General features: G+C 36.0%; 1 protein-coding gene across 2 annotated transcripts in view; it reads left to right on the top strand.

Moving 5' to 3' along the window:
- The window catches only part of OGT (O-linked N-acetylglucosamine (GlcNAc) transferase), a 39705-nt gene extending 26672 nt beyond the window's left edge, over positions 1–13033 (top strand). The window contains exons 16-22 of one of the 2 annotated variants that reach the window (XM_013976398.2): positions 281–451; positions 559–675; positions 768–938; positions 2285–2437; positions 4315–4567; positions 4790–4913; positions 11969–13033. In XM_013976398.2, coding sequence (XP_013831852.2) covers positions 281–451; positions 559–675; positions 768–938; positions 2285–2437; positions 4315–4567; positions 4790–4913; positions 11969–12143 — 1164 coding nt within the window. In that variant the 3' untranslated portion in view covers positions 12144–13033. The remainder of the gene's footprint in view (positions 1–280; positions 452–558; positions 676–767; positions 939–2284; positions 2438–4314; positions 4568–4789; positions 4914–11968) is intronic. The other variant, XM_013976396.2, reaches the window with a different exon arrangement.
- Positions 13034–14743: the final 1710 nt, after the last annotated feature.

Raw genomic sequence — 14743 nt, 5'->3', positions numbered from 1 at the left:
GAAAAAAGTGTAGTTCTTGAAAATGCATAGGGACAAAGAATTATAGGTAAGGACACAGTGCCCACAGGTACGTGTTTATGGAGGCATGCAGTTTGTAGTTGATGTAAATAGTTGTTCTGTGTTATAAATTGGAAAAACAGTTTAGCACTTGGAAGTTTAGTCTGAAATATTACTTGATTGCTCTTGGCTAAAGAAGTCCACCCTCGTTTGTTGACTTATTTAATTTTAGACCCTTTTGATGAAGGTTCTTAGTTTTCCATCTGATTTTTTTTTCTTCTAGGCAATGTGGCTGGGGTATCCTGGGACTAGTGGCGCACTTTTCATGGATTATATCATCACTGATCAGGAAACTTCACCTGCTGAAGTTGCTGAGCAATATTCTGAGAAGCTGGCTTATATGCCTCATACTTTCTTTATTGGTGATCATGCTAATATGTTCCCTCACCTGAAGGTAGGTAGAAAAACAATACTATAGGGGAATTGCAAAGAACTGTAGTCATTTATTTTTTACTACTGTTCCTGTGCATCCTAACATAGTCTGAAACTTTTTTTTATTAGAAAAAAGCAGTTATCGATTTTAAATCCAATGGGCACATTTATGACAATCGGATTGTGCTGAATGGCATCGACCTCAAAGCATTTCTTGATAGTCTACCAGATGTGAAAATTGTCAAGGTCAGAACCTGGTCAATATTGTAATTGAAATAAAGTTATCTGCATTTGGGATCTTTTCCCTAATGATGTATTTTGTGTGTAATTATTTTAAGATGAAATGTCCTGATGGAGGAGACAATGCGGACAGCAGTAATACAGCTCTTAATATGCCTGTCATTCCTATGAATACTATTGCAGAAGCAGTAATTGAAATGATTAACAGAGGACAAATTCAGATAACAATTAATGGATTCAGTATTAGCAATGGGCTGGCAACTACCCAGGTAAGAAGAGAATAATAGAATGTACTGTGTACCACCAAGTATACATTTATCTTTTTCAGATCTCATAACTCTAGGAGGTAAGCATCATTACTCCTGTTTTATAGATGAGGAAATGAATTTGGGGAAAACTGGCATCTTATATAGGTTTGTTTGATTTTAAAAGTCACTTGTATTCAGCCATCAGATTACTTAATGAGAGTCTTCTGTGTTAATACCTTGTTATTCCCTGCCTCTGTGGCTTTACTCTTACCAATGGTGAAATATCTGTAGACATCGTACAGTTTCTTGCTTCTATATAACTCATCCTTTCCCCAGTTAAATCTTACTCATCTCTAAGACTTTCAGTTCAGAGAGCTCCTCCGACAATCTGTTTCTGTCCATATCTGTAACCTCTCCTTCCCTGCTCCATTGGTACCCGTATTCTCTGCTTCTGAAATATTTGGCATGTATCTTTACATCCAGCACAACACATTCTAAGTCCTGGGTTTGAATGTATCTGCCACTGAATTGAATTACTTTAGAGCCTGTGTCTTAGCCTCCGTAATGTAGTATGTGCTCAGTAAATATATATTGCTTGTGTACTTGAATAAGTGAATGTGTAGCTCTGTCAAGAGATATAAGGCAAGCATCTTTGGCCTCTTAGGAGTTAAAAGTTTTAGTGGTATAGCAATTTATACAGAGGGTGCTTGAAGTGAATTCAGGTGAGTTGAAAAGACTGATGTGTTTTCCCCCCCCTTCTGGTTAACTGTTCTTTGAAACAATAGGGCAGACATGCTTGACTTAAGGGAAAAAAAGTGTAATTCTTGAAGTGTACAAGGGCAAAGAATTTTGAATGTAGAACACAGTGCCCATTTGTATGAGACGTCCATCACACCTGGAATAGTTACATAACAATGTAAGGTAGTCCCCAGATGTGTGGGAATTGCAAGATAAGACTATAATTATGTATGTAGATGCTCAGAAATAGTGGTGAGGCGAGGTGCTTTTACAGAGATTGTTTGGTAACTGAAGTTTAGTCCTGAAAGGTGGATGTGATTTAGAAAAGGACATTTCATTCATGAAGAAAAAGAGTGAGAAGAAGCTTGCTATTGGACTTATACGATTTTGAAGAGAACTTTTTGGCTAGAGTGAGATGTTTCATAGTGCAGTCCACCCCAAATTAAGATAGTGCCCTAACTTTTTTCCTTTAACTTAATGCGTCACAAATATTTTCCCATTGTAGTTTAGTTATATGACTTTTAATGGTTATACCACTTTGCATCATGAGGATTCTTTATTGATTGAAAAATATTGGAGTATGTTGACTTTAAGTATAATCGTCATTCATATTCTTTTTCTTGCTGTAGATCAACAATAAGGCTGCCACTGGAGAAGAGGTTCCTCGTACCATTATTGTAACCACACGGTCTCAGTATGGGCTACCAGAAGATGCCATTGTGTACTGTAACTTTAATCAGTTATATAAAATTGACCCTTCCACTTTGCAGATGTGGGCAAATGTGAGTATGTGTAGATTCATTATTAATGTCTAGAGATTCTAGAAAAGATTCTGTATATAGGCCGTCTTGCTGAGGCTGCCTGCCCCTCCCCCACCCCCATTCAGGAACTATTGTGCTCATGTCTAATTTTCAAAAGAGCTGTAGATTTCAGCAGTTTTTTATGTTCTTTCATGTGTCTAAATATCAAATTATGGACTTTTAAAATTGATGTATTTAAAAGCAAACTTCTTCAGGCCAAGTGGTAAATATTTTTGGTTTCTCAGTCCATACTGTCTGTCATATCTACTCAGTTCTGCCGTTGTAACAGGAAAACACCATACTTATGTAAATGAATGTAGGTATGTTCCAATAAATTTTTATTTACAAAAGCGGGCAATACGTGAGATATGTCAGATTTGGCTCATAGGCTATATTTGCCAACTCATGGTCTAAGCTGATAGTAAAGCTGTTAATGTATATTCATCCGTGTTTAGTAGCATTCTTGCAATATTGTAGAGTTAAAACTAGGAAGGAATTGGTTTATGCCGTTACCTATATCAGTCATTTCATTGTACTACTTCGTGTAAGCAGGACCTCTGAAGGTTCTAAACTTTGTTATCCCTACCTGGTTTTTATTCCATAGAGCTAAAATGGAGATACTTCTTGGTTGACTTTTTTTCTGATCAATATCTGGGTTTTTTGGTGTGTTTTCTTTTTTTTTTTAAGGAGGAGGGAGGGTGGGGGAGAAGAGGAAGCAGATGAGTTCAGGTTTACTATCCCTTAGTTTTCAGTTCCCCATTTCAAAAAACCTGAAAACCAAAAACATGTTCATTAGTTTGTGGTAATTTATTTGGTAGCAAAACTGCCTGAAATGATGTTAAGCTATTTATGATTCTTTATTTTATTCCATTTAGTATGAATATTCCTACATCTTGATGGAAAGATATTAATATGTTTGTTTACAGGAAGTTGCTGCTGAGCACATTATGTAATTTATACTTATGTACTACTTTTTAAAAATCTGAAATACTCTAAATTCTGAAATCTGTCTGTTCTCATGACTTTGAGTGAAGGGATGGTGAACATAATTGAATAGATGTGGATCTAAATCAGGTTGACAAACTGTGGCCAGTGGGCCAGATCCAGTGCGCTGCTTGTTCTTGTTTTGTTTGTTTGGTTTTTCGGTTTGTTTTTGGTCACAATGTGAGGCATGCCAGCTTTTAGTTCCCCAATCAGGGATCAAACACACACCCCCTGTGGTAGAAGCACAGTCTTAACCACTGGACTGCCAGGAAAGTCCCAACTGCTTGTTTTTGTAAATAAAATTTTATTGACACACAGCTATGCCTACTAATTTACATATTGTCTGTGGCTGCTTTCCAGTGACGAGGGCAGAATTGAATAGTTATGACAGAGTCCATGCTGGCATCAAAAGCAAAAATATTTGCTCTGGTCCTTTACAGAAAAAAATCTGCCGACCCCTGATCTAGATTGGGCAAATAAAGTTTGGCAAATGTGAGCTAACTTTGTTTGTTGTACCATGCTGGGGAATTTGAAAGCTGAAATGGAAAATTCCTATCTTGTGGACAAAAACCACTCCTAGTATCAGTTCCCACAGGACATAGCTGCCTCAGATTTTTCCAATTAGTTACTTGTTTTGTGCTTCTTGCATCAGTCTCCTGTTTCTTTGAACTGTGTTTGGGGACAGCTAAGCAGAACACTATAACCCAGTTGATCTAATTTATCTATGTGAAAAAAAAACTTTTAAGTTCACAGTAGGCTGCTTTCTGGGTGAGAAGCATAGAGTATGGTATATGGTAGAATTACTAGAAATTTATGGGAGCCCTTCTTGAGAAGGGCAGAGGTATTAAAACTTGTTCTTGTTTTCCCTATTTTAGATTCTGAAGCGTGTTCCCAATAGTGTACTGTGGCTGTTACGTTTTCCAGCAGTAGGAGAACCTAATATTCAACAGTATGCACAAAATATGGGACTTCCTCAGAACCGTATCATTTTTTCACCTGTTGCTCCTAAAGAGGAACATGTCCGGAGAGGCCAGCTGGCTGATGTCTGTCTAGACACTCCCCTTTGTAATGGACACACCACAGGGATGGATGTTCTCTGGGCAGGGACACCGATGGTGACTATGCCAGGTGAGTTGTTTCCTTATTCTTTTAAAAATCTCCTTGGAAGAAACACTTCCAGGTGAAATCATATGTACTAGAAGCAATATTTAGGGCAAAATGATAGAAAATGAGACTTGTTCAGGTCTGAACATGCCTCATCTGCATTGTGTGGATATTTAAACATAAATAACATTAATAACTGTCTGCTGTTTGCATTCTCAAATGTGCAATTATCTTTTTTTACTGCAGGAGAGACTCTTGCTTCTCGAGTTGCAGCTTCCCAGCTCACTTGTTTAGGTTGTCTTGAACTTATTGCTAAAAATAGACAAGAATATGAAGACATAGCTGTGAAGCTGGGGACTGATCTAGAATAGTAAGTAAACTTTTCCATGAAAAATTATATGGTATAGTGAAGGAAATAAGGAAAATTTAGAGAGAATTTAGGTGTGAAATCATAAAATAAGGGTAATATAAAATAAGTGAATTATTTGTATGCTCTCTGGATGAGATAAGAACTTTTTTTTTTTTATTTAATTCATTTTGGCTGTGCTGTGAGGAATGAGGGATCTTAGTTCTCCAACCAGGGATCAAATCCTTGCCCCCTGCAGTGGAAGTGTGGAGTCTTAACCACTGGATTGCCAATATATAAAGACTGAAGAATATTTACATTTTAAATCCTTTAATAGGAAAGTAAACAAGGAAATGACAACTGACCAAAGTAGAAAATCAAATAGTTAACAGGAATAAGTTTCAGCCTCTGTTGTAGAAATAAATATTTCTGTATGTACTTATTTATTGGCTGTGCCATGCTGCTTGCAGGATCTTAGTTCCCTGGCCAGGAACTGAACCAATGCCTTTGGGCAGGGTGAGTGCAGTAGCCTAACCACTGAACTACAAGGGAATTCCCTAGTAGAAATAAAATAACATTGAGGTATACCCATTATTTGGCTATAAAGTGAAAGACTTTTAATATGATACCAGTGATGAGGGAGCATTGAGGTGCTGGCCTTTTCATACGTTGGTAAATAAATTGGTGCAATCTTTTTAAAGCTTTAAAAAAAAAAGCCGAATCTTTGACCCTAATAATATCCAGGTACAATGTAAATGCTTAGATAAATGATGCTTTATCCATACAATAAAATAGTGTATTACTTAAATGAGATTTTTCTTTGGGTATTATGGGTGATTTTTTTTTTCTTTTTGTTTTTCTGAGAAGTAGCATATTATGTAGAAGCTTAAAGAAGCTCCCTCTTTTGAGTTAGACTTCCTGGATTTGAATCCAGGCTCTCGTAATTTTTGTGACTTTGGATAAGTTAGTCTTTATGTGCCTCGGTTTTTCCATCTGCAAAATGGGGATGGATGATAGTACCTACCTTGCAGAGATGTGAGGATTTTTTTTTTTGTAATTTTAAAATTTTATTTTATTTTTTAGATGTGAGGATTTTAGAAAGGTCTTCCATGTGAAGCACTTATAACAGTTCTTGGTACATAGTAAGCATTCAACAGATGTATGTTAAGCATTTATTTATTTTCAAAATTTTCTCCATTGAACATCACATACAGCTAAGAAAAATAAGTGAAAAATTTGAGACCGGGCATTAAATATGAAGCTTCAGGTCCATCATCCCAGAGATAACTACAGTAAATAATTCAGTGTATTTTTTTAAATGTTTTTGGAACTTAGCTGATTTCATATAAATAATGATTTTCCCCAATATTTTGTTGTGAAAAATTTCAGTTTTATAATAAACACATACTTACCACCTAGCTTCCACCACTAATATTCTTCTATACTTTTACCACATTTATTTCATCTTTTTATTTCTATACCCATTTAGTAATCCATCTTATTTGAAGTAAATTATAGACATCAGTGTTTTTACTTGAGAATGGACATCATTAAGAGTTTAATATTTGCTTCTCTTTTGAGGTAAAATTTAAATACAGTGGAATGCACGAATCTTTTTTTAAATTTTGTTAATTGAAGTGTAGTTGATTTACAGCATTGTGTTTCTGGTGTATAGCAGAATTGATTCAGTTATACACACACACACATTTTTCATTTTCTTTTCCATTATGGTTTATTATGGGATATTGAATATAGTTCCTTGTGCTATAAACTAGGATCTTGTTTGTTTTATATATACGATATACATGTGTTGTGTGTGTATGCTATGTATAGTATCTGCTAATCCCAACTGGAATACACAAATCTGAAGTGAGTTTTGAGAAATACCTTTATAAGCCAAACCTCCAACAAGATATAGCATATTACCATGACTCCAGAAGGTTGCTTCACACCCCTTCTCAGTTGGTCCACCTCACCAGCCCTGAGAAAACCACTGTTCTGAATTTTTTTTTCACCGTAGTTTATTTGAGGCTTACCAGGTGGCACTAGTGGTGAAGGACCTGCCTGCAGTGCAGGGGATGTAAGAGATGCAGGTCTGATCCCTGGCTTGGGAAGATCCCCTGGAGGAGGGCATGACAACCCACTCCAGTATTCTTGCCTGGAGAATCCCATGGACAGAGAAGCCTACAGTCCATGGGGTAGCAGAGTCGGACACCACTGAAGCAACTTAGCACGCACACACGCATGCACATAATTTACTTAGTCTTATTAGAACCTCTTGCAAATGGAATCATACATTATGTACTCTGAAGGCTTCTTTCACTCAGGATGATGTTTTGAGATTCATCCATGTTGTTGGCTGATATCAGTAACTCATTCCCTTTTATTGCTGAGTAATATTTCAGTGTATGGATGTAGAGTGCTGAGATTCAGAATTTTATTTGGAAGATAACATTAATATGGTTATCATTGGTTTGAGGCCAGGGGATATGCATAGCCATTTTACTATGTTTGTTTACAGCAAACAATAAAATAACATTTTAATTAATTTAAAAACTCTTCAGGAGTCTTCCAGCTTCTGGTTTTAAAGTAATAATTGTCTCTATATAAGAATAGTTTCATGACAAATGATATATTCAGAACAAGAGTCGAGAGTGAATTCTTTCCTGTGTTCCCAGAAGAATTGATTTTTTTTTCCTGTTTCTGAACAAGTGATATTAGGAACACTTTTTTAAAAATTTAATTTATTTTAATTGGAGGATAATTACTTTACACTATTGTGATTTCTGCCATACATTGACATGAATCAGCCATGGGTGCACATGTGTCCTCCCATCCTGAACCCCCCTCCCATCTCCCTTACCACCTCATCCCTCTGGGTTGTCCCAGAGCACCAGTGCCCTGCTTCATGTATCAAACTTGCATTGGTCATCTATTTTATATGTAGTAGTATACATATTTCAATGCTGTTCTCTCAAATCATCCCACACTCACCTTCTCCCACATAGTGCAAAAGTCCTTGAATATAGGATCATTATTACCGTCTTTCTAAATTCCATATATATATATATATTTATATAAATACACTGTATTAGAGTTTCTCTTTCTGACTTACTTCACTCTGTATGATAGGCTCCAGTTTCATCCACCTCATTAGAACAGACTCAAATACATTCTTTTTCATAGCCGAGTAATATTCCATTGTGTATATGTACCACAACTTCCTAATCTATTCACCTGCTGATGGACATCTAGGTTGCTTCCTTGTGCTAGCTATTGTAAACTGTGCTGCAATGAACATAGGGATACATGTGTTTCAGTTGTGGTTTTCTCGGTGTGTATGCCCAGCAGTAGGATTTCTGGGTTGGATGGCAGTTCTAATTGCTTTTTTTTTTTTAAGGAATCTCCACACTGTTCTCCATAGTGGCTGTTACCAGTTTGCCTTCCCACCAACAGTGTAAGAGGGTTCCCTTTTCTCCACAGCCTCTCCTGCATTTATTGTTTGTAGACTTTGATGGCAGCCATTCTGACTGGTGTGAGATGATACCTCATTGTGGTTTTGATTTGCATTTCTCTAATAATGAGTGATGTTGAGCACTTTTTGATGTATTATTAGCCCATCTGTATGTCTTCATTGGAGAAATGTTTGTTTAGTTCTTTGGCCCACTTTTTGATTGGGTTGTTCGGTTTTCTGGTATTGAGCTTCATGAGCTACTTGTGTATTTTGGAGATTAATTCTTTGGCAGTTGTTTCATTTGCTATTATTTTCTCTCATTCTGAAGATGACTTTTCACCTTGCTTACAGTTTCCTTTATTGTGCAAAAGCTTTTAAGTTTAATTAGGTCCCATACTGTTTATTTTTGTTTTTATTTCCATTACTCTGGGAAGTGGGTCAGAGAGGCTCTTGCTGTGACTTCTGTCAGTGTTCTGCCTATGTTTTCCTCTAAGAATTTTAGTTTCTGGTCTTACGTTTAGACCTTTAATCCATTTTGTATGGTGTTAGAAAGTGTTCTAATTTCATTCTTTTACACATAGTTGACCAGTTTTCCCAGCACCACTTGATAAAGAGATTGTCTTTTCTCCACTGTATATTTTTGCCTCCTTTGTCAAAGATAAGGTGTCCATAGATACATGGTTTTCTCTCTGGGCTTTCTATTTTGTTCCATTGATCTATGTTTCCATCTTTATGCCAGTACCATACTGTCCTGATGACTGTAGTTTTGTAGTATAGTCTGAAATCAGGAAGGTTGATTCCTCTGGTTCCATTCTTCTTTCCCAAGATTGCTTTGGCTATTGGAGATTTTTTGTGTTTCCAAAGAAACTGAAATTATTTGTTCTAGTTCCATGAAAAATACCATTGGTAGCTTGATAGGGATTGCATTGAATCTATGGATTACTTTCAGTAGTATAACCATTTTCACTCTATTGATTCTTCTAATCCATGAATGTGGTATATTTCTCCATCTATTTGTGTCATCTTTGATTTCTTTCATCAGTGTTTTATAGTTTTCTCTATATAGGTCTTTTGTTTATTTAGTAAAATGCATTCCTAAGTATTTTACTCTTTTCCTTGTAATGGAGAATGGGGTTGTTTCCTTAATTTCTCCCTCTTTTCATATACATTGCAGTGTATAGGAATGCAAGGGATTTCCTTGTATTAATTTTATATCCTGCAACTTCATTGATTAACTCTAGTAATTTTCTGGTGGCATCTTTAGGGTTTTCTATGTAGAGGATCATGTCATCTGCAAACAGAGTTTTACTTCTTCTGTTTCAGTCTGGATTCCTTTTATTTCTTTTCTTTGGTTGCTGTGGCTAGGACTTCCAAAACTATGTTGAATAGTAGTGGTGAGAGTGGGCACCCTTGTCTTGTTCCTAATTTTAGAGGAAATGCTTTTCAATTTTTCACTGTTGGAATAATGTTTGCTGTGGGTTTGTTGTATATGGTTTTTATTATGTTGAGGTATGTTCCTTCTATGCCTGCTTTCTGAAGAGTTTTTATCATAAATAGGTGTTAAATTTTGTCAAAGGCTTTCTCTGTATCTGTTGGAATAATCATATGGTTTTTATCTTTTCAGTTTGTTAATATGGTGTATCATATTGATTGTTTTGTGAATATTGAGGAATCTTTGCATCCCTGGAATAAAGCCCACTTGGTCATGATGTGTGATCTTTTTAATATGTTGTTGGATTCTGTTTGCTAGAATTTTGTTGAGTATTTTTGCATTTATGTTCATCAGTGATATTGGCTTGTAGTTTTCTTTTTTGTGGCATCCTTGTCTGGTTGTGTTAGATTAGGGTGATTGTAGCCTCATAGAATTGAGTTTGGGAGTTTACCTTCTTCTGCAATTTTCTGGAAGAGTTTGAGTAGGATAGGTGTTAGCTCTTTTCTAAATTTTTGGTAGAATTCAGCTGTGAAGCCGTCTGGTCCTGGGCTTTTGTTTGCTGGAAGATTTCTGATTACAGTTTCGATTTCCGTGCTTATGATGGGCCTGTTAAGATTTTCTATTTCGACCTGGTTCAGTTTTGGAAAGTTGTGCTTTTCTAAGAATTTGTCCATTTCTTCCAAGTTGTCCATTTTATTGGCATATAGTTGCTGATAGTAATCTCTTCTGATTCTTTGTATTTCTGTGTTGTCTGTTGTGATGTCTCCATTTTCATTTCTGATTTTGTTGATTTGATTCTTCCTTTTTTCTTTGATAAGTCTGGCTAATGGTTTGTCTATTTTATTTATCTTCTCAAAGAACCAGCTTTTAGTTTTGTTGATCTTTGCTATAGTCTCATTCACTAATTTTTCACTTACTTCTTCTCTGGTTTTTATGTCTTTCCTTTTGCTAACTTTGGGGTTCTTCTGTTGTTCTTTTTCTAGTTGCTTTAGGTATAAAGTTAGGTTGTTTATTTGATGTTTTTCTTCTTTCTTGAGGTAGGCTTGTATTGCTATGAACCTCCCTCTTATGGATTTTACTGAATCCGATACATTTTTGGTTGTCATGTTTTCATTTTCACTTGTTTCTATGCATATTTTGATTTCCTTTTTGATTTCTTCCATGATCTGTTGACTTTTCAGAAGTATGTTGTTTAGTCTCCATATGTTTGTTTTTTATAGTTTTTTTTTCCTGTAGTTGGTATGTACATTGTGATCAGAAAAAGAAGCTTGAAATGATTTTAATTTTTTAAAATTTGCCAAGGCTAGATTTTTGGCCCAGGATGTGATCTATCTTGGAGAATGTTCCATGTGCACTTGAGAAAAAGGTGAAATCCATTATTTTGGGGTGAAATACCCTATAAATAGCAATTAGGTCTAACTGGTCCATTGTATAGTTTAAAGCTTGTGTTTCCTTGCTAATTTTGTTTGGTTGATCTATCCATAGGAGTGAGTGGGGTATTAAATCCCCCACTATTATTGAGAACACTTTTTTTGTATCTAAATAACCAACTCAGTTCATGTACAAGGGGAAAATTATAGCAGTAGACATTGCATTTTTCCCCTGGAGTGTTTTCCTATTTCATTAAAATATTCATAAAATGAATACTTCCATCTGTTTGTGCCTTAGCTATTGTGAATGGCGCTTCAGTGAACATCTTTGCATGGCCAGATGTGTCTGCATCTCTGATTTCTTTTGAATAGATTAAAAAGGTTATTGACAGGTCATACGGTTATGAACATTTATGGTTCTAACAGACACATTGCTAAATTGCTTATTGAAAGAGTAAAGCAGTTTACATTCTAACCAGTAGTACATAGGAATAGATACGTGTCATTGCCAAGAATTGTTTTTATTTTAAAGGTAGGAATAAGATGAATGGAGAAAGCATGGTATCTCTTGGATATACTTGTTTAGGAAAGAATTAAATTTTTTCACAGAATGTGGGGGTGAACTCCATTATAGGTGTTTAACATTTTGTTATTTGTGATCTTTCACTGTTTTAGCATTGAGGTAATGGTGGGCCGGTCAGAAGAGAAAATCTTATTAAAAAGTTTGGCCATGTAATTTACCACAAAGGTGTTTAGGTATTTATGGGAGCTAGTTCTGAGTTTCTGTTGTGATTTATAAATTTGGCTCCTTTTTATTATCCAGCCTGAAGAAAATTCGTGGCAAAGTCTGGAAGCAGAGAATATCTAGCCCCCTGTTCAACACCAAACAATACACAATGGAACTAGAGAGGCTGTATCTACAGATGTGGGAGCATTATGCAGCTGGCAACAAACCTGATCACATGATTAAGCCTGTTGAAGTCACTGAATCTGCCTAAATAAAGACACCATGTACACAGGAGAATTACCCCTATACCTGAGCCTCAACCTTCTGGTGAAAGGGAACTAGATATGTACTTTTTACTTATCTGTATGGTATCATCATGTTGCAGATGGGTGACAAATAATGATAATACAATAGCACAGCCAGACTTGCTTCCTGCATGATAGGGAGAGACGCAGGAGATGGGAAACTGCTATTCCACAAGGAGTCTCCATAGGATTTTGCAGCAACCAGGTGGTGCATAGGTCTGGAAGGTCTGATCTCCCTTGGTCTTCCATGGGATGGATAGTGTGGAGGGGAGAGAGAGATTGTCCAGCCGTTTTGTGATTCCATGGATTGATGAGTCTTCTGAATTAATTTTTTTCTTTATATTTTGGGTATTGGAGCTTTTAAAAATGTTTGGTTTCAGGTATTTTTATTCATGTGAAGTGTATATGATTCTCTTGAGATAAGGTTTTAAGCTAAAATTTTCCTTGTTTTAGTTTCTGAACTCTACGGATTAATGGGAACTTTGCTGGTGTAGTCTTTTTATAGGTTTTATAAACCACTTGAGCCTATATCAGTCGTTTTAGTGTCTGACATAATGTCTGGAGCTATCAGTGCTTTCTTGGTTTAGATGATGATGATGACAACGATGACGATGATGATGATGACTTAATATTTTTCCTGGTCTGTTTCCTAGTTCCTTCTTCCCCTCCCCTGACTTTAAAATTTTTCCTGTAACTTGGCTAACAAAACCAAGTCTGATTCAGAACCTCCCAGAGTGTTTCTCTTAAACATATCATCTGGTGCCAAATGAAAATTCTTAGGAGTGATTATTAATTATGAAGGGCACAGTTGTGGTACTGTCATTGATGATAATAATATAGGTTTTCTTGGCCTAGAGTCTTGACCTATTTCACCAGTGTTTTACCTTTGACTGTCCCTCTATGCTGCTTCCAAAAGTGATAATGTGTGATAATATTTTTACCTTCATTTCTGAAGTTTGTTTTTTTAAAGTGAGTCCTGTTCTTCCTATTTCTTTCAGCAGAAATGAAATCCCAGGTAAGTATTCAAATATTTGATCAGTAAGTCACAGTTATCTCTGATACATTAAATAACTTTCATCAAAAAACATGTTATAGGAAAAAAGCTCTAAAGGACCAGATAATGTATATGAGTAATTATTTTTCAGACCTTCTAGGGTATCATGTGTAATAACTGTCTTCTGGACTTGATCCTGAAGTCTTTTCGGACTCAGCCTCAGTAGCAGCAAACTGCACTGCTACTTGGTTCGGAGTACAAATTAGACTTTAGCTCTCCTGGAGCTTGAGTTTTTTGGTATTAAACTCATAGGAATAAAATTGAATTTCAACAAAGGATGGAGAGCTTGAGGCTTAAATAAGCCAACATATGAATATATGTTTTGTCTTGCTGTACTGCACATATGCTATCCAGTAACAGGTAATATTTTGTCTGCTAGTAGTGCTCTAGATTATAATGTCTTTCCAAAGTGCTGAGGCAGTGCACCTATTTTGTAGTTGCAGCTGATGCCTGAATGTATCCTAGCTGACAAATTATTGATTAATAAGAACTTTCTGAAATTTCTGAAAGATTCATACTATTAACCAAAATCTGAGCAAAGAGTCTCAAGTGTAATTCTAACCAGAATTACATGTTAATGAACTTGTGTACCTTTTAACAATGTAAATGAAAGAACATCAGTTTAGGGATTTCTTAATTTATTTTTTATCTAATTAAGATACCAGTTAAAGGTTGTCAGCTTGGTTGCAAATAAATTGATGTTTGAAATTCACCAAGCTACTTAATGTGGAATAGGATAATATACTTCCAGTGCCCTCCAGGCTGTGACCTTACAGCCATTTTACATAGCACATCATTCCTCCTATAGGGATGAACCTTTTCCTGGCACGAAAAGTAGCCGCTCTGGTTGAAGCTTTGCTTATTGTAACAGGCTTTTGTTTCCAGGTAACATGTCTGTGGAGGACTTATTTCTGAATAGAGATAGAGATATTACTGGAAACTACTTGTTTTTTTCTATTATACTCTGCTTTATCAAAGAAGTAAAACATTTAAATTGTGCTACAGAAATTCAGATGTTGTCTTGCAATCTTTAAACAATAAATGAATGATTTGCCCTTAATATGGCTGATGTATTTTGTGTTCTATTAAATTGAGCATTGGCTGGAATAATAGGGTCCTCCAGTGATGAAATCTATATTTCAACAGTTCCAAACGACAACAGGACCAAATTTCCTTATAGTGCACCTATGATAATAAGAATTATTTCATTTTCTCAGCCATGTGTGGTGGAGCATGGGTCAGGTTGGTGTATAATCTATTAAGACTTGAGAAAGCCTGAGACTCCCAGCGCACTCACTTGTGCTTGTTCCTGTTTAGCTGATAACCATTCTGGCTTCATCTACCCTTGTAGTCTCATTGTTTATGTGGACTGTTCCTTCCCACTTTGTATGGTGATTAACTCAAAGACAGGTATGAGGGAGGAGGAATATCCATGTATCAGGGACCAGAACAGGCAGTTCAGGTGCCTGTTTTCACAGAGATATAAACAAGAATTTGTTTCCAATAAAATAC

This window comes from Capra hircus (assembly GCF_001704415.2).
Source record: "Capra hircus breed San Clemente chromosome X unlocalized genomic scaffold, ASM170441v1, whole genome shotgun sequence".
Classification (NCBI taxonomy): domain Eukaryota; kingdom Metazoa; phylum Chordata; class Mammalia; order Artiodactyla; family Bovidae; genus Capra; species Capra hircus.
This window is presented reverse-complemented; position numbering and strand designations above follow the sequence as displayed.